At 42.0% G+C, this 20,412-nt stretch overlaps 1 protein-coding gene across 6 annotated transcripts in view; it reads left to right on the forward strand.

Moving 5' to 3' along the window:
* The window catches only part of SDK1 (sidekick cell adhesion molecule 1), a 385,141-nt gene that overhangs the window by 278,541 nt on the left and 86,188 nt on the right, over nucleotides 1–20,412 (forward strand). For all 6 annotated transcript variants that reach the window (XM_086855185.1, XM_086855184.1, XM_086855187.1 and 3 more), the window contains 5 exons: nucleotides 2,821–3,013; nucleotides 5,941–6,039; nucleotides 10,527–10,718; nucleotides 12,594–12,715; nucleotides 19,843–19,952. In XM_086855185.1, coding sequence (XP_086711311.1) covers nucleotides 2,821–3,013; nucleotides 5,941–6,039; nucleotides 10,527–10,718; nucleotides 12,594–12,715; nucleotides 19,843–19,952 — 716 coding nt within the window. The remainder of the gene's footprint in view (nucleotides 1–2,820; nucleotides 3,014–5,940; nucleotides 6,040–10,526; nucleotides 10,719–12,593; nucleotides 12,716–19,842; nucleotides 19,953–20,412) is intronic.

The raw sequence follows: 20,412 nt of genomic DNA on the forward strand, positions 1-20,412 counted from the left end.
CTAACAGGGCTTGGAGCAGCCTGAGATAGTGGCAGGTGTCCCTGCTCATGGCAGAGGTTGGAACTGGATAATCTTCAAGTCCCTTCCAACCCAAACCATTCCGTGATTCTAATATTTGCAATCTGTCTAAGTTCTGAAAAGAGAATGTGTCATGGCCTAGAACTCCTCATACTTTTGTCATTTTCCTGGAGAGTTTCCAGAGCCAGAAAGCAATTCCATGTCAGTTTGGAAAGTCACCTCAGGAGACATGTCATTGTGGACTGAAAACCGACCTTGAGCTTTCTGTTTATGCTAATGTAGAATCACCCTTCACTTCACTGGGAACCAAGGCATCACACTAAATATTTGCCTTAATTTTCCCACTGTGCTGATCTGGGAGATGTGAGAATGTAGAATTTATTCATCAGGCAATATCTGTTGGAGTGCACAGAGCAGAGAGTGCTTGACAACACCTCTGACCAGTGGAGGGTTTGCTGAGGAACTGGAACTTGGTGGGGAGGTTTGTTCTCACTTAATAGAACCTCCATCAGTGATTCAGCATAATAAATGAAGGGTTTAGAAACTTCCCTAAAGAGAACAAGAATCTCAGAGCAGGAAAAGAGTAGACAGGTGTGGATTATGAGCAGGGAGGAGCAAGGTTGATGTGAGTGTTGGGTGAAGGGACATGGAGTGATTTGAGGAGGATGTTTTATTCAAAAGACAAGATGTGAATTAAGGGATTGTACATGGATTTGAGAGGTTTCAGAAGACTTGATCCTTCTCTAGGAAGGATGTCTCAGAGAAACTAAGACAGATATGCATGGGAATTTTGGTATTTCTTCCCAGAGCAATGTATTTCTCATGTAGACCAGCAGTGGTTTGAGAATCTCACTGCTGAAGAAGTAAATGTAAATACGTGGAGATGTGTGTGTCTGCTTCTGGCAGGGATAGAATCAGCTCTCAAGGCTCAGGGACTGACAGAGCTGCAGCACAATACCCTGAAACTCCAGCATAGAAATAGCACTTGGATTCTGTTCAGACTCTGGAGAATAAAAGCACTTTTGGGGTTCAGTGGACTGCAGTGCACTGTAATTTTATGGTGTAGGTCCAAGCACAGTGATCCCACATTTGCAAAAGTCTTATTTCAGATTTTTATTCTCTGTTGTATTCAGAGTTTCAGCCTAAAGATCCTTCGTCTCATTGCATAGCTACCTCTCATTTATGTTCTCATTTCTTCAACAATGCTATAAAAGAAGTAAAATTGTCATTTGTAGCTGTCAGTGGCCAATGACAACTTCTGAAATTATCCAAATTCAGATTTCTTTGATTGCAGTAGATTGCCACAGCTTTACCATCCTGTTTCTCTCAGGGGCTGGGAATTGCAGCACAAAGACTGTGTGAGATATTTCTGTCACTTATTTCAACAGAGTAGCTTTGTGTATGACTTATTTTGCCTTTCTTAAGGATTAAACCCATTTTTTCCTTTAACTGACAAAATTGTTCGCCTGTATTTTCTGCACACGTTTCCTCACGAACATGCAATGAAATGCACTCAAGAGTTCAGTCCTCCAAAGTTATAAATGCCAATTGCAATCCACAGAGGTGATTTAGAAAAGAAAATAAAACTTACTGTCCTCTTCAGCCATTATACATTTTTATCTTTTCTTTGAAATTTATTTGCACTTCAATAAGTTGTAAAGTGCACCTTCTCAAATATGAAATACTCCTAACAAAATTACTCCTAATAGTCCCCTAACTGTGCTTTCTGGTTATCAGAGACTCTAGCCATTGGCTAAATGTGTCAAATATGGCTTATTAATTTCAGGTATCTATTCGTGTTTATGAGCCTGAAATCAATACAAGGAGCTTGATTTACACAGATGCTGAGTCAGGCCTGGAATTTTAACATTCTCCTGTAAGCCACATGATAAGGATTTTTGGACAAAATAAAAATTTCATAAACACATTCAAGTTTTAGAACCTTAAGCCTTTAAGGCGATTTCAAAAATTGTTCCAGAATTTCAAAGTCATTTGCCAAAAATGAATTTTTTAAGTCCTCATTTAGGTACCTACACATGAGGTATTGCACTCCCAGAGATATTGATCGCCCAGAACATCCACTGAGATGAATGAAACCTGGAAGACTGAGCTCCTCTGACAAGAACCCTATTTTAAATGCATGAAAACGTCTTCAGGATTCTAACTTTTTGGACTCAGGTGTTGAAAATTGTAGTAATCATCTTTACAACCATTTTCTATTCTTTCTGTAGTTCCAGAGCTGCTTGAATCATTCACGGTGTGGATGTCCCCAGTCCACTGAGCTTGTAATGCTCCCAGCCTGTGAGGCAGGGCTGCTCACTGGGGTGCTGGGGGAGCTCTGGCAGGAGGAGGAGGCTGTGTGTGTCCCCATCTCCCTCCTTCTGATCCAAATAACCTCCCCAGACTGTGGGATCTTTAAAGAAAATAAGATGAAGGATTTATGACAGAGTAGCAGTGAAAGTACTTCTCTTCCTTCAGCTTGCTTCAGCAGCAGAGACTGGCCAGGCTGATGAGACTAAAGGCTCATGTCATCTGAATAATGATTTGCCATAATTTTGGAATTGCTCAGTAGCAGCCATGGAGAATTGCAATGCTGGTGTATCCCCATCAGCAGTGAGTGTTACAGACATCCCTCCAGTGTCACAGCGCTGCATCCATCTGTTCAGCATCAGAGCTGACATCGTTTAACAGCATTGCTTGGTTCTTTGCAATCAGATTAAGATGGTTTTGGCAGCCAAACCCACTTTGATTCCAAATAGACACAACTTCTAATGAGAGCTCATCCATGTTTAAATTTCCCAGCTCCTGGCGTGGCCAGTGGATGCTCCAGAGAGCGTGACTGTGGTCACCATCGCTCCAGATTTCCACGGTGTTCACAGTGGCTGCATCACCAACCTGAAGAAATTCACCCCCTACTACACCTCAGTGCTGTGCTTCACCACCCCAGGGGATGGCCCTCGCAGCCCTCCCCAGCTCCTGCGCACCCTGGAAGACAGTGAGTACCCAAATTCTTAAATCTCTCTGCTTAAAATTTGACCTGGGGTTCACAGCCACTCTGCATTCTCTTCTCATGTGACCTCGTGTCATTTGAAGACCTCAGCCAGTTTTCCATGGGTGTTCTTTCAGCCTGTGGCAAATATTTGATTTTTTTTGTTTTATTATGGACTAAACCTGGATGAATTTTTTTATATTGATGATTAGCTAAGAGCTTCGTAGTCTGGTTCAGCTAACACACAATGCATTATGTCTGTGAATCCTTGTGCTCTTAAATCCATGTTCAGGCACCCAAATAAATATGAATTGATCTGCTCTGGAAGTTCCTCTGGAGGTCAACGATTAATTTATGATTGTTTCCTGCTGTTACTCAATAAATTGAAAATCTCTGTATCTATATTATATTGTAAGTGTTTGTGTGAAAGAAGCAGGATCACATCAAGGCAGTATATTGCATCCAGAAAAACTGGAGGCAGGATGAAATAAAATGAACTGGATGGTTTAGCATATAAATTATTTCCTGCATCAGAAAAAGGTTTGGTCTCTGTGGCCCCTTGAAGTTGTTTTCTCAAGACATATTTGGGCCTAACAAGTGCAGTGTGTGTCTGATGCAGATAAATTGCAGTGGCCCTCACAGCCAACTGTGTCCACAGTGCTTTGGGAGCATCATAAACACTGCTGCACATTTGCAGGTTTAAACCAGAATAAAAGGTGTCTAATTCATCCATTAAGATATTGTTTTTAGAAATACTGCTCTGCCTTAATAGGGATCTTTTGGGTTAGTCAGTGTTCCCGTAAAGAAGAAACTGATCATCATTAACATTCACAGGAGTGAGGCTCAAAGTGCTAATCCAATTTTTCACGAGATAATTTTGAAGGAACCTGGAGAAAATTACTTTCCCATGGATTTTTCCTGGTGTGGTTACTCTCCTCTATGTACTAGAACAGGTTGCCAGAGGTAGGAATTTAAGGACCAGAAATCTGTGTGAGTCACTAATCTGAACTCCAACTTGTGTGTCTGGGATGAAAGCAAAAGGTGTGGTGGAATGAGAAATGTGCATTAGGTTCCTCTGTGCATTATCAGCTTTTCTGCCCATTTTCCTAAGGAAAAAAAAGCTTTAGCCAGTGATGATATGTAAATGTGTTTGAGTTCATCTGTCAGCACAGTAGAACCCTGTGGCTGATCTCAGTGAGTGCAGAAGGGTAAGAAACCAAAGACACAAAACTCCTTGAATGTCACAAAAAATAATCAGCTGGGAAGAGGAAAGAAACTGTTAATATTTCTGCTGAAGGAAAGGCTGCAGAAGTGAACCTTAAACCTAAAACCACAAAGTGGGAGCAGGGGCAGAGTCCCTGGGTCACTGAGGCTGTCTCAGGGAAACCCTGGGATCATGTGCCACTTAAAACACAAGAGAATTCCATCAGGAAACAAACCAGGAGACAGCCAGACTTGTATTTCCTAGATACCCTGAGACATTTCTTGGTGTGTCCAGCTACATGCTGCAAGGAGCCTCAGCAGGAGAGATGAGCAGGATTGATTTATTTCTTTATTAATCCTGTAGAATTGCTTCCCAGGGTTTTCACAGTGACGGAGAAGTTCCGTGCAGGATGGTGTAATGCATCTTGGAAGAGAACTCCTTGAAGCTGAGTTGCTTCAGGATTTATGTGGTGGGAAAAAAGGTTTGAAAGGCCTGTCATTCATGTTTGCAGGTGATTATTTTCTGTCTGGGTAGCAAAGTTAGGCAATCCTTTAGGAAAACAGGGATCTGTTTGCTGACAGGCTGTAGGTCAGACAAAACCTGATGTCCAGTCAGAAGCGTCATGTCCTGGCCTGCAGTCACCTGCACCTGTGTTTCCTGATGGCTTTAAAATTGGGCTGTAACTGCAGGGACTGACTGGAGCAAAGCTTTGTGAGTGTGTGGTTTCCATGCCTGCAGCTCCATGGTCCCAGTGACAATCCCATGCTCTTGTTGGGCGTTCCTGGGATCACTCTGGGATCAGCAGTTCTTCTGTGGTGCTTTGACTACTGGGTATTGCAGAGTGGATTTGGAAATTTCCCTCCATGGGACTGCAGAATTGCAAATGGGGTTGTAGCTGACCCACTGGCAGGGTTTGGGCTTTTTTTGTCATAGCTGGAGGGGAATGAGAGGCTGGACTAAATTGAAGAGGAAACAAAACATGAAATTGCAGACAAGAAATTGCCAACTGATGTCAGTGGAGCTGGAGGATACTCGGGCAGGCATCCAATGACAGAAGCACAGTGAATATAAAGTGAACAAAAACCTCCTTTTTCCAGTACATCGATTGAGGACAGAACAGCATTTGGATCAAAAATCAGTCAGGTTGTCTTTCTTGAAGATCAAAATTGAGGGAGGATGGCATATTCTTGACAGTCATTCCATTTTATGCTCTTTCATTGCACACTGGGGAGCTGAAATTTTTAAGAGCTCTTGAGCTACATCATAAAAACCCTTTAAAAAGTTTCACACACTTGTATTCATTTTACAGAAGACAGTTGCCATTATGCTGGACATTTTTAGAGTTGTTTTGAGGGAATTTATCCAAGCAGTGGCTCGTGACTCTGTCCTTGCTGTGACCTTGCATAGGGAAAAGGCTCTTCCCAGGTGAGGAGATTGCTGGTGGTGTTACTGCACAAAACAGGGCAGGTAAACACCTCACAGGTATCCTTGAGGGAAAGCAGCAATTCTGTTAGATCTCCACACACTTGGGATGATGACTGGGTGAAATAATTGACATGATGATAGCCAGAGTGTTTCTTCCCACCTTGCATTCTCCTCTCACTGGGGTTTCCAACCTCCCTTTCCCTGGCTCAGGGACATATTTCTCCATCCCTAACCCTGCCATGTGAATCTGGTCCCAGTTAAGTGGGGCTCACCTATTAACAGCTTGCCTTTTCTGATTTGCCAGAGCCAGGAGCTGTGGGACACCTGAGTTTCACTGAGATTCTGGACACCTCACTCAAGGTCAGCTGGCAAGAACCTGTAGAGAAAAATGGCATCATCACAGGTATCAGCTGCTATCTCTGCTTTTATTTCTTTTTTTTTTCTAATTCAGTGTGTGTGGGGTGGAATGTGTTGTTGCAGTGAAAAACTGTGTGATGGAGCATTTAGGGAGAATTTGGGCTATTGCCGGTTTCCTGGCCCCTCCTCTGGGTAATTGAGATGTCACCAGGGAGTGTTACACAAAGTACAGCTCCAATTACTGGCAGCTCATGATTGTGCTTACTGGAAAAGCAGTTTGTGTTAGAAATCAGCTCCCCACAGAGTGTCTGGTCTTGTTAAATCCTCCGTGACCTCCACCTGCTTTACTAAATTTTTGGAAATTTGTGAGAGCGCGCTTGGCCTTTGCCCCAAGAGTTGGGGGGTCTGTACACGGAGTTCACAGCTGCAAAGTCTGGGTTGGCATTGCTGAGGTTTGCAATCAAGACCAAGCCTGAAATCAGCAGAATCCTTCCTCTGTGATCAAGTGGTCTGGCTGTGGGCTGCGTGACGGAATTTGCATGTCGTTACTTAATCTGTTATAAAGCATCACAAGGGTTCAGAACTCTCTTGTTTCCCTTTGATGAGTCTGCCATTTGACAAGCTGTTTATCTATTTACTGTATGCCAGTGTAGATACAACAGCAGCAACTTCATTATTTTTCATACAGGAAGGTATAAATACTTGAGAAACCCTCTAGTTCTTATCAACAGAGGCAATATTGTTTTCAGATGGGAAACTATTGCAGCTGCTCAGGACATTCCATTTTTAACAAAGGTTTTCAAGGTTTTGAAGCACAGAAAAGCTTCCAGATTTTAAATTTCTGGAGACAGTTGGGAAGGGAGAAAATCATTTCATGTGGATCAAAATATTTTGATTTTTGAGTGCTAAAATGTTTAATTTTCTTTAAAATTGTGTTACCATCTTTTTTAAAAATGTGCCTTAGGAGTTAAAAAACCCAGATTTTCTGACCCTTGACCACTGAAATGCTATATCAGTCTAATTTCCTGAAGCATTTTAACTTTGACAGGTGTAATTATTTTGATAGGGTTTCACTTGTCAGTGTTTTCCTCTGTGTATCTGTGACATGCACCATTTGTAGCTGGGTGCTCCGAGCTGTTTGTGGAGTCCTCATGCAGATCATCTTCTGCCTCTCCACCATGGAAACCTGCCTGAAATCTGCACTGATTTAAGTGGTTTGAGAATAGAAACTAATGACTCCTGAAAGCAGAGCAGTATTGATTCAGTGAGGATGGCCAAAGCCTTTCAAGCCCAAGTGCTTAAATTCAGGTACCTCCATCCAGGATGATGTAATACTGATCCTCATTAAGCAGCAGGTAGCAGCTCTGTGCTTGGTGTTGCAAAATTACTTTGTAAAAACAAGCTGCCCCCTCCCAGAATGGGTTGAAGCCTGATGGAGCCAAATGATGGTTGTGGGTTATATTTGAGGTAAATTGTTTCACAAGGAATTAACTGAAGACGTTCTCTTATTCAGGATGAAACGCCAGTGTGAAAATGCCCAGCAGAGTCTGTAAGGAAAAAGAAACCTTAATGATGCAAATTGCATTTGGGATAGAAGAACAGCAAAATTGTTCATGCCCTCAGCACCTCAAAGCTTTAGAGAGGGCTGCTTGGAGATCTGAGTGCTCAGGGAGGCAATTATTCATCATTTCTGCTCATTGATGTCTTTACTGGACCTTCGTGTTCCCTGCACGGGCGCTGGGAGGAGGGAAGCACGGAGGGGGTGCCCAGCAGCCAACCTGCTCTGGGAAATTGCCCATTACTCTTGCTGTAAATCTCAGTATCTTCCTCGTTCCCTCAGCAAACATTGATTTATGAGGATCTGGATGTGGATGGACAGTTTGTGATTGGGTGTAGTGCTCTCGCGTAGAGAATTTACTCCACATCAACAGAAAATTATTTCTGAAACTCCTGTGGTCATTAGTTCCCGTTAGGTAGAGTTTTGTGGAGTGCCAAAGCGTGAGGGAAGGATCTGTGGCACCTTCCCTGTCCTCACTCACCCCAAAGCCAGGGGAAACCCTCTGGAAAATCCTTCCCACACGAGTTTCTGGCAGGGATCACATCTGTAACACGGGGATGTGTTCTCAACCAGCCACACGGCCAGAGTTCTGCCCATCTGCCACCCAGTGTGGCTGAAGTGCTGCTTGGGGGTGCAGTGCTTGTTGTTCCTTTCTTTCAGCACTTTTTCCTTTCATCTGTTTTTGTTATGCCTGATTGTGTTTGGCTTTGTGTCTGCTCACTGTGTATGTACAGATTTTCTGTTCTCATCTTTTATATGACTGGAATTTAACTATACATAGAGGACTGAAGTCCCCAACAGTAAATGCTGCCTCTTTGCCTTTTTTTTCAGTTTACATGGGAACTCAGGATACTTTTCTTAGTGAACTTTATTTTCTTTTTTTTTTACTTTTTTTTTAAATAAAATTAATACATAGGGACTGTGTGCTTAATGGGCAGGAAAGCTGGTTCTCATCCTGTGGTCACAAGGGAGAAGAGATAAAATGTCCAAAGAATAATCACCAACATTTGATGTATAACCTAAGCTTATCCAGATGGGAGAGGAGATATCTCAATCACTGAAGATTGCCTGGTGCATGCTGAGTGACACTTTCTATTGTCCGTAAGCAACAAATGGATAAAGGGAGCATTAAAAGTCCCCTGCTTATCTTCCTCCGGTTATTTATTGTCTGGAACAGGCTGCACCCACAGCTATTGAAAGGAAAGGGTGTTTGTGATGGTCCTTCTGTTTGTACTCCTTCGTGCCTCTTCAGTGAGCATCAAATGCAGGGGACAGTCAGCCCCCACCTTTCTGCTCATCCTCTGTTAATTCAGGCAACAGAGCCCTTAAACTTTGTCCAAAATCTTCCTACAGATTACAGTCCTGTCTGTGCTACATCAGCTCTGGTCTGGCAAGTCATTCTTAAGCCTTTTCAGAGAGCATCAAAACACCACAGTGTTTCTGAGACATCAGTAAATTACTGAGTTAATTAATTCCCACTCAGACACTTGTTTAAAACCAGTTCCAGATGAGCATTCAGGAGTTTTTCCTCTTCCCCTCTGCAGTGCAAAGTCAGAGGAGCATTTGTGGTGTAGATGGAATTGTTGGAGCATCACTTCCCTTTATCACTGCCCTCTCACCTGAAACGTAATTAGTGAGTGTGTGAGCGCACTGAGCTCATTTTCATGCAAAATCAGGTTAAGATGAATCCCTGTCAGTGATGGCAGCTCACAAGAGAGGATGGAGAACGTCTCACACCTCTCAGACTCTCACAGAAGCATTTCTCTCACTGTGCTTTTGGCTCAAGAGATGATGCTTTCTTGCTGATTAATACCATGAGGGATTTTACTACGTCAGTTCATGTATGTTAATCAGCTTATCATGTCTTTTTATTTTTAAAGAATTTATAAAAAAAACCTTTAAGCCCTCCAACTGGTCTGAATTCCTCATCTTAGATGATGGGAACAGGAACCCAGTAGGGAGTTTCTCTAGCCAGTTTGCCTTGTGCATGGTTCACTCAGTGGGATTCCTTTCTGTTAGTCCTTTTCACTCACTTCAATTTCACAGGCATTCAAGAGCTATGTGTATTTTTTTTTTTCACCCTCTGAGTCAAATCACAAAGAAAGCAGCAATCAAGCAAACTTTTCAGACATGCTCTCCGGGGACTGGCACAGCGAGGTTCACATGGGTTCAAATGAGAATAAAGTGGGAGTGGGCAGGAGGAGGACAAGCAGATTTGGAGGTAAAATTGAGCAAATCAGACAGTGGAAAGTTTCAAAAGTTCTTGGAAGGCAAGTGCTTATCAAAGAGATAAAAAGGAAAGCCTGGTTATGACAGAAGAATAATATGGAGGTCAGGGCAGGTGCAGCTTTGGACAATGCATTGGCTCCAAGATGGTTTTGAAAGAAAGGATAATGATTCACCCTGCTGAAGGATTTCTGCAAGGAACAAGCGGTGGGGAGTAGAGGTTTTGCAGTTCCTAGAAGATTCCCACAATGTTCCTGCCTGATTGTTCTTGTCAGATTTCTAAGTATTTCTAGACAGGCAGCGCTGAAGGTTACTTCAGCCTGCAAAGGGAGAAAGCCCTACTAAGCACACAGAGATTTTTAATTAGCTATTCCAGTGGATGTTGTGTTTTTTCCAGTGTTTTTGGTAGAGTTCACAGAACAAAAGTCCACCTTTCTGTCAGGTTATTTCCAGGTTTCCAGGCCGTTTGATACCAAGCACAGAAAATAAAGATAGTTGGGACCCCATGTCCATCTGACAGGGAGATAATGCTCTGTGGGGCACCTGCATCAATTGTATATTAGAAATAACAATATTTTTAAAAATACTTGTGTACTTTATCCAGTGTTTACTTGAAGGAGGGGTTTTTTCTGTTTATAAAAGGCGGTCACAAGGAATAAGGAACAAGGATGTGCTACTGCCTGCAAGCAGACGGGGGAATTCTCTGTGTTACTGGAGAAGCCCTGAGCTGTGGGGGGTGTGTTTTGCAGGGTACCAGATCTCCTGGGAGGTGTATGGCAGGAACGAGTCCCGCCTGGCCCGCAGCCTGTCCAACAACACCCTGGAGTACAAGATCACGGGGCTGTCCTCCCTCACCACCTACACCATCGAGGTGGCCGCCGTGACCGCCCAGGGCAGCGGCTGGGTCACCTCCTCCACCATCTCTTCTGGAGTGCCCCCAGGTTGGTCAGCCTGCAGGAAACAAAACAAAACAAAAAGTGCTGGTTCTTGGTGTTTCTGACTTCCAAAGGTCGCGGGTTGCTTCGGTTCGGCGGTAATAAAAATTATTTTATTTGTAAAGCACTGGAGTTCTTTGCCGCGTAATTTGGATTTAATTTTTGGAGCAGACTGAAATGTTAATGTGAAGGCGTTTTGCAGTTTGAAATTTCCAGGAAGTTGAGGGTGTTTAATACAGATACAAAAAAAAAATTGGAGGTATGACAATGGAATGGACAAAGTAATAAAGTGGATACAATACACAATCTCTTGACATTTATAAAGTGACATCAGAATGAAGCCTGAATCAATTCAAAGTATTGCTTTGGGGGAAAAAACAGAGTTTGGGTGATAATAAAAGGGAAAAAGATTTTCCATGTGGAAGTAATATAGCTTATGTCAACTATGAGTGTTTCACTTGTAGAGTGAACCTAAAATCTTATGTACAAGAATGTGAAGTTGTGGCCTGAGAAAATATTTTTCAGGAGGCAGTTCTATCCCACATTGTCTGAGTCACCATTTGGGCACCTGTACATTTGCCATTTTTGTATTTTGTCCTTAAAATTCTACACTCTTCCCCATCCAGTGTAAAAAACAAACTAAACATCCAATTCATACCTCAAATAAGCAGTTTCACTTAATACAAAGGTTACAGAAGTAGAATTTTCCAAAGTGGAGCAGTTATTACTCATCACTGAGGGAATCCAATTTTTCCCTTCTTCAGGATTATTTAACTTTTCTGTGTGTCCTAAAGTAGGTTTGCCCTTCTTTTCCCTAATCCTAGGTAATTGTGACAAGCTGCAGACTGGATCAATGCCATGATATCTGATGGCAGGATGCCTGCCAGATAACAGCATTATCCCACTTGGGCAGGGTTAGTTTATCGATCGTGGTTCCCACAAATGTGAAGTAAGAACCAAGAAATACTGGGTCTTTGTGCATACCTGAAATAAATGCCAAAACCCTGCCCTTTTTGGCCTGTTGCAGAGAGTGCAGAATTATCATAAAATTACAGAATGGTTTTGGTTGGAAGGGACCTGAAAGATAATTTAGTTCCAACCCCCTGCCATGGGCACGGACACCTTCCACTACATAATTACTGATTATAATAGTTATTTCCACTTATAATAAGTGCAGGTAACTATTGGGAATTTATTTTAAACACTCTATATTTAATCTCTTTCCTGGACTGGCTTTTGTTGTTAATTCAGATGATATTAAAAATGTAAATGCCACTGTAATTTTGACTGATGGGAGACAGAGATCTGATTGGGGCTTCAGATTTTTCTTTGTAGGTGGTCACCCTTTATTTGCTACAGGAATTGAAAAAAAAAAAAAATAATCTACTTTAATCAGGTGTTAGAAGTGCCCTGGAAAACCCAGATTTTATAGGTCAATACTAAATACACTATCCAAAACTTTAAGTTTTATTCCAGTTGTAGTTGTATGTCCTCTAAGAAGTGAATCAAAATTATTATTATTTCATTCTGGGGAAACAGTGGAATTAGGTGGCTTGGCAGACCTGGAGCTGGGAAGTGCCTTCCCCCCAGGACCACCAGGGTTTGTTCATTGGGAAGCTTCTCTAAAGTAGTGCCTGTAATTCTGTAGATGGGCTCTTTCTTTTCTCATTCCATCTGTAAGAATGTGGTGCATGCTCAGAGAGTAGAAATAGTAATGCTGTGTGTAAAACTGCCAAAAAAGAAAAGAAAAATAACCACAACTGGGGAAAATAGAGCCAATTTCCTTGTGGTTTTTTATGTTGAAACAGAATGTCAGCTTGTGTTACTGGCTCCTAGATAAAAGTGTGTTTCTACCTCTCACTCACTTTTCTGTTTCTCCAGAACTTCCAGGTGCTCCAACCAACCTGGTGATTTCCAACATCAGCCCCCGCTCTGCCACACTTCAATTCCGCCCAGGGTACGATGGCAAAACCTCCATCTCCAAGTGGATAGTGGAAGGCCAGGTATGTCCCTGACAAAATTATCTTAATGAAGTTTCTGGGGGGGTTAAGAAGAGTCTAACGAATTCCTGTTGGGATTTCAGTTTTTGTTTAACTTTGGATGAGAGCTGCTCTATAAATGGCCTGGAGTGGCTGCCCAGGGGGTTCTGGGAAGGTTCAGAAATGTCTGTGTCAGCCAGGGAGGAAAGGTGGGACTTCTGTTCAGAACAGAAAAATGTGATATATTTATATGTATACATATTATCCTTTAAATAGTTCACAAAGAGTTTTGTTATGTTCAGAAGAACACCAGGTGCACCATAAACAGCACACACAGCAGAGCTTTAGTCCATCCATCTGTTTCAAAAAGAATTTGAAATTTGTGTTTAGGTTCTGTGAGGTGTCTTTTCAAAAGTTTGGAATTCTTATCTCATAGATTCAGAAAGAAGGAAGAATTGTACTGAACAGTAAAGACACCATTATTCATGAGATTGAATGTATTTTTCTATCTTGTCATGGAATATACCAAGGTTTTCTATCCAGGCCTGTAGATATGAATAGGATTAATTCTTTTCTCCATCAGCTTTAAACAATATCCCTCTTTCTGCTGTCATTATGCCTTGGAGGAGTTATATATTCCTCATTTGTTCTCCTGACAGATGAGCTTTGCTTCCTCCTTTCCACCCACAGGTCTTTATAAATATTGTAATCTGTTTTTAAGACCAAATGTTGGACTTCTTAAATCACCATCACCACTTAGACATGTTGATACAATCACTTCACTTGGTAATGAGATTGTTGTGAGCAAGTTGGTACATTTTGTGCCATTTATATACACATTATGGCATATTACAGAATTAAACACCAAAATCCAATAATATGGTGGCTTAGCACATTCTGAGGAGCATTTTCCTGCCTGAACACTACATTGATATAACTAGGAATTTGTTAATTCAGTGAGTTGCAGAATGCTACTGAAGTGAAGCAAATTTGAATGCTTTAAAACTGTAGTGATAATTACCATGAAGTTCATCTGCATCTTTGAAGAGCCCTGGGTACCAACAGTGGTTTGAACAGTCCTTGGTGTGCAGGGAGGGTCTTTCTTGTTCACAAACCCTCACCAACATCTCAGGCATCACTAGAAAAGTCCAGGGGGTTTTGGTTCTCATAGATCAGGAATTATTTGCCCCTTTTGGGGAAGGAGCACAGCCAAGTCCTTGTGGATCTGGGCAGTCCTTTTAATCACAGCAACCCTACAGGTTTCTGCTGCGCCACACCTCACTGCTCAGCTTCAGCACAACAAGAAATGTTGTGGATCCTAGTGGATTTCAGGAAAAAATAAAAACTTTTGCTCACCTGATTAATGAAAATCAGTTCAGGTATGCAGTGAAATTGGTGAGTTCTCAAGGATATAGCAAATCCTGTTTCCAGGATGACAGCTGCGTATAATCCTTTGTTCACAGCCCCTTTCTACCAGAACTCCTCTCAAACTCTTTCTCTCTGAAAGTGCAATTTCACAGCACTTTGAGCCAATCTAAAGCAGAGCTCTCATTGTCCTGTTCCTGTTCCCTCTCCCCATCCCGCTTACCAAGGCTTTTCCTCCTCCTGCCTTCTGTGTGAGCTGACACAGGATCAGACCTGGAGCTTTGATCCAGCCAAGAACAGATGAGTTTCAGACAGATCAACTCTGCACAGGCTGTGTGTGATCAGGTCATTGTGAGGGGAGGGGGTGTGAACATGGCACTGGGAGCAGGGAGAAGGGCAGGAATGCCTATGACTCCACTTGGATCCAGACTGCCTTGGACCTGCCCACCTTTCAAAGAGCTTTTGCAAAATTGTTTTTTGCTGCCAGTCTCCATTTCTGCCTTCGATGTGGTCTGTTCTCAGCTGGGATTTGTCCATACTGGGGTGCAGGCTGATGTTGCAACATCTGTATTTTAGCATGGAGAACCATAATTGTTCCTTAGCACTGTGTTGGATTGAAGAGCTGTGGTTGTACAATGCTGAAATGGAGGGAGGGTTTTTGTCCTGGATCGTTCATTCACTGACCCATGTACAGCTTCTAATAGCAGTGTTAAGTGCTTCATGCCTTGGCATTAAATTAAAAGCCACTTAAGGGGTGGTTTTGCATGCTGTGATTTTAAAGCTGGTGGTATTGCCAAGGGACAGGATGACATTCAGCTATAAAACACTCCACTGTGATTTGGGCACTTCGTCTGTGTCCCTCCCCCTCTGTAAGCTGGGCAACACCTTTGCTTTGGACATCCCTGATAATTCTGACTATTCTCTTCCATCTCTACTGAGAATTTATCTTTCACTCTCAATGTCTGAATCCTTACAGGTGAAATTCAGCTGTTTTGTATTCACAGATACAACCAACCTGCCACCAACGTGTTTTTCTTCTTTGTTCCTTTATTTGGCAGAAAGCTTCTTTGGTGAGGGCAGATCTAGAAAATGTTCCAAGTGCTCCAGTTTGGCTGAAAGCCATTTTTGAAGTCTGATATTTCATGAACAATTTGGATGAGAAACACAGCTGGGAATTCCAGCTGACGTGAAATTTTGTGCATCTGGCCTTGGTTTCTGCTTTTTGTGCCTGGGTGTAAATTCATGGGAGCCACTGTGGAACTAATTCTCTATTATGTCAATGAACATGAGAGGAGATCAAGTCTTTAAGAGTTTAGTCTTGGTACATACTGAAATATCAAGCGTTAAAAATCCCATTTCTGTGTTTCTAGTGAAGGTACATTCTGTACTTTGGAAGGGATATTTAAAAATCTCTAGATCGTTTCTTTTCCATCTTTTTTATCTAGACTCAGGACTGGAGGAAACTGGATTTCCTAACAGAGAACTACAAAAATGTACCAATGCTGTTTAAAAAATATTTTGTAAGATTTTTTTTTTCTATTACATAGAGTATAATTTAAAGGGAAGAGGCTCAAATGTAATATTAAAGTTCCACTGACACTTGTTCAGAGGGACCAGAGGTCCCCCTGCCTTGTGGCATTGACACTCACAGGTAACATGTTCCTCCACAAAGAATTTCAGTAAATCCTTCCAGCCATCCTCTCCTCTCAGATGCAGTTAGAGCATATATTGCAGACTTTCTTTGGTTTTTTTGGCAATTTCCAGCCAGGAATGACAACAATCCCTGCTGGTGTTCAAGTAGTTTCATGTTTGCACTCTCTGGCAGTTGCAATCCAGTTTCTTGTTTTTCTTGTGTTGGATTTTTCCTGGGGTTTTGTCAGGAAAAATGTGTATAAATTGATGATGGAATGGGTTGGGAGGGACCTTGAGGATCACCCATTTTCAACCCATCCTGGCTGTGCCTTGGTGGGTGCTCAGTTCACAGCTTCCAGGTGATGACAGAATCTGGGATAACTTCTTCCCAGTCAGGTGTGTTTTCCTGGTGATTAACATTATTTGCAAGGCAGCACAAGACCTGCAGAAGGGCTGAAAGCTGTTCCTGAAGAGCTAACACATTTCCTGGAGCCATGAGTGCATGGGCTATAATAGAGAGTTTTTGCTTAAAGCCTTGCTGCTGTTTTTAGAGAGATTTTTGTATGAATGTCATGGTGAGCAGGAGCAGAGTTTCAAAGTGGTAAAACCTTTAAAGTATTATCTCTGTGCTGCCTTCTAAAGCTGTGAGTTGGGAAAGAAGTTGCAGCTTTACCCGTGACTTTGTGTGGTTTTGTGGGTGAAGCCAGTGACCCAGATAGGATTCATCCACTGCACCAGGTGATTCTCTGGGTATCGTTTTCACTTTGGAGCTGGTAAATAAAGTGTCTGAAACTCTGACAGTTTTATGCCCTTGACAATCTCTAAATCAAAAATGGCTGAATCGATGTAAGGATTTAGTGAGAAAAAAAATTGTACCCGGGCTGACATGCCCTGAACTGAATTTCTCCCAAAGCGATTTCAAATGTGTGAGTTATGGACCTCTAAAACGAAAACTCTGACACATCTTGAACTATGGCAGGACACAGGGTACCTCTGTAATGTACAGAAACATTGTGTTTTCCTTTCCTGCAGTTAGTACTTCGTAACTGAAGGTTTGGAGGCGTTGCTGTCTTACACACATTATCTTTTCATGCCAAATTTTAATGTTTTGGGTTTTCTTTTTCAAGGCAGAATTCTGCAACTTCGCTCACACAGTGCATTCCATCAGAAAACATTGACTCATTTTATAAAATATGCAACATTTTCCTTTTAAGAACTGGAGAAACTAACACATGGGGAAGTAAAAGGTTCTGACATCACTCCCAATATTGTTTTACACTGTCTCATTTCTGCAAAAATAAAGGAATATGCCCTTTTATTGGCTGTATTGCCTTGGGAGCAGCTGAGGGATGGCAGTGAATATGTGCTGAGCAGCGATGGCTGATGGTTATGGAGCATTCTGTGATGTCTAGGGGGACAGAGGGGTTTTCATTGTGGCAGTCCTGGGGGCTGTGGCCCCATGGCATGGAGAACTGGGAAGGTGCAGAGTGTGTTCCTCGAGGAGATTTTATGCTGATGGTAACAGAAAAGCAGTTGGTGCCTCATCTGCCTCCCAAAACAAAGCACCCACGAGCGTGTGTGATCTGTCAACAAACACCATCCTGCTCTGAAGTGTGCATACACTGTTACCCAAAAAAACAGCTACAAGAAAGAAGCCTTTAACTTCACTTGATGTTCTGCAGAGCAGCTCAGAGTGGGCTCTCCTGCCCCTCAAAGGACTCTTTTATCCCAACCACTGCCCGTGGTTCTGTCTGCCCCATGGGAATCCCTTTGTACTCTGATTCTTGAAACTGATACTTTTCCTCTGATCTGACATCACAGTGTTTCAGCAAAAATAATTCCCTTTTCCTTCCATAGCCTGAAACTTGGAATCTGCTATAAATTTTGGGGAAGTTAAAAATATAAAGTCCATCACTGAAGGTTTTCTTCTAAGGCTCACTTCTGAGAATACATATATATATATACATATATAAAATAAATAAATGAAACTTCTTCAGAGCAACATGGGCCTAGAAAAAGATCCTTAATATTTCCACCTTTGCATCCCAGCAGAAAATCTCTCACTGAGTCAATGTCAGCCCTGCTGGGCCATGTGGTCCTTAATGTGTATTAATGACCTGCCTGTTCTGCACAGCAATTGCAACCTGTGGGCCTTTTTCTTTTTTTTTTCTCATTATTGTGTTAGGCAAGAAATATTTTAAAAAGCTCTTACTGCTCTTAGAATACAAAAAAGACAGCTAAGTCACCACTGGAGATTATTTGCAGCCCCCAGAGAGCTGTGGATTGTTGCTATACAATTACTGCAGCATTTGGAGGTGATGCTGTTAAGTGCAAGATTTGCAAAAATAAGCATTTACTATAGAGTTCCTACAGTATTAATAGAAAATTCATTTAATAAAATGTGTTCTCTGTTTCCTTGACTGAAATCAACCCTCTCATCCTTTCTTTGTTTGTTTTTTTTCCTTTTAAATCTCTTTATCAACTCTTTGTTCTCCAGGTTCAATTGAGGGATGTTCTGTTTTACCCTGCACACCTGTTTCAACTTGTTTTCCTTCAGCTTCTCTACAATTTCCAGAGCTTGGTTAGGACTGGGAATTTTAAAAGGTCCATAATTTTCACTACTGTCTATTTTAGGTGTTGTTTAGTGTGTGGCAGTGACCTTGATTCCCCAACAAGTGTGAAAGGCCCATCAAGACCTGTTCAGCCCCATCCTCCATGGAATCAGTGTTCTGCTGGGAAGATCAGAGAGGCTTCTTTCCACAGCGCAATGCAGAACTTATTTCTCTGGCCTAATTTTCTTTGTGTCATTTCTTCATGCACAAACATAAATATGCAGCACATCAAGTCCTGGGTGAGCAAGGAACTAAAACATCTATAAATAAATCAGACTGCTTCTCCTGAAGGGGGAGAAAAAAAAGAAAAGAGTGAATGAAACCTAATTTTCTATTTGAAGTACTCGGGGTATGCGAGGTACTCTGGGCTGTGGTGCCTGTCGAGTGTTTGACAGCATCTGTGGCTGGATCTCGTACACAGAACTTGCAAGGGATCTGTTTAAAAAAGATTAAAGGAAATAACTCTTTACACAGTGGGTTGTGAGTTCTGGAATGTGCTGCTACAGCAGCCTGTGGGTGTCAGGAGGTTAAAAAGGGTGAGGTGTCTGTGGATGTTGAGTCTGTGAATAGATGCTGAAGGGAAGAGCTGCCCAGGAACCTTCTGGTACCTCCTGATTGTGGATACCAGGGCGAGGGAATTGGGCTACACACACCCTTTTTGGCAGGGCTGGAACACCAGAGGAGTGTGCTCAGTGCTGGGGAATTGTTCCAGGGGGCTTACCTGAGCTCCCCTGGGTTTCAGCACCTGCAAATCTCCAAAGTGAAGCCCAGCCCGTTCTCTTCTCCACACTCCTCTCATGGATCTCAGGCACAGCCCTGCCCACACATGCTGCATCTTCCAGGTCAGGCTCTGGCCTCTCTCTCATTCCCTGCTGGCTTCCTTTTAAGTCCTGATTCATCTTCATTTAATCTCCAGAAAGCTGCATAGAAAGCAATGCTCAATTCTCATCAGTGTTTAGTCCCTTCTAACACTGCCATGGCTGGGGGCCCATGTTGGGCAACATATTGTGATTAATTAATACAAAGGGTTGCTCATGGAAAAGTCTGGTCTAAGTGCAAAGCAGCAGATGAGGTTAAAACACTTTTGTTCTTTGACTTTGTTCTTGTTTCTCTGTCTTCATTTCCATGGCATTTTGCCTCCATTGAGACTTACTTAGTATGCATCAGTTCCTGCGAGTTATTATCAAGGCTATTTTTCATTCTCCTATATTACTACTTGATACTTTTGTATTGTGGCAGGAAGATTGAACAGGGTATTATTGCTCTCATGGTGTTTTTTCTGGCATGGATCTTATCATAGGATCCAGTGAAGTCCCATCAGGTACAAGGAGACTTGGCTAACTTGGCTGGGTTTTCTCTTTACAAATAAAGTAGTCATATAAAAATTAATATTAACTGGAAAATGCATTTAACAGTGTTTGTGCTTCCACTGCTGTGATGATGCACATTGTATAAAAGGTTATATATATTTATTTGTATATGTATTTACAGATATATATATATCATCTACTTTGTATTCCTTCTTACCTTTGCCTTGTACAGGTTGGTGTGCTGGGTGATGAGGAGGAATGGGTGACTCTTCATGAGGTGGAGAATGAACCTGATGCTCAGATGCTGGAGGTACCAAACCTCACTCCTTACACTCATTACAGGTAAGAACAGCAGGTAGTTATCTACAGCATGGAAAAAAAATGAGTAAATAGCAGCATGGAACAACTTTCCTAATCGGAAACATCTGGCTGGGTTTTAGAATCTGAGCAAAAGGGAAAAGCTTTGCTGTTTTCATAGGTTATATTTAAAATTATTAATCTGATATTGTTAATTGTAATTCACATGAAATCCCGTTGATAACATTAAGAAGGAAATTCAAGTGTTCAGTGAGATATTTTCATAAGTAACTGCTATCCTGTGACTTCCCTCCCTGAAGAGAGCACCAGTGGAACATCAGCCAGTGACAAATCAATCGTAGTTAAACTGGTGCAAACCTGTAATTACATATTTGCATCAGCTTAAACATCGCTTTATTGATTTAACTTAATTTGGTAACATCAGTTAGATGAAACCTTTGTTTATAGGAATTTACCAAGTTAAGCTTAATAGATATAAGCAATG

Source organism: Cyanistes caeruleus, chromosome 17 (genome assembly GCF_971803275.1).
Source record: "Cyanistes caeruleus chromosome 17, bCyaCae1.hap1.1, whole genome shotgun sequence".
Lineage (NCBI taxonomy): Eukaryota > Metazoa > Chordata > Aves > Passeriformes > Paridae > Cyanistes > Cyanistes caeruleus.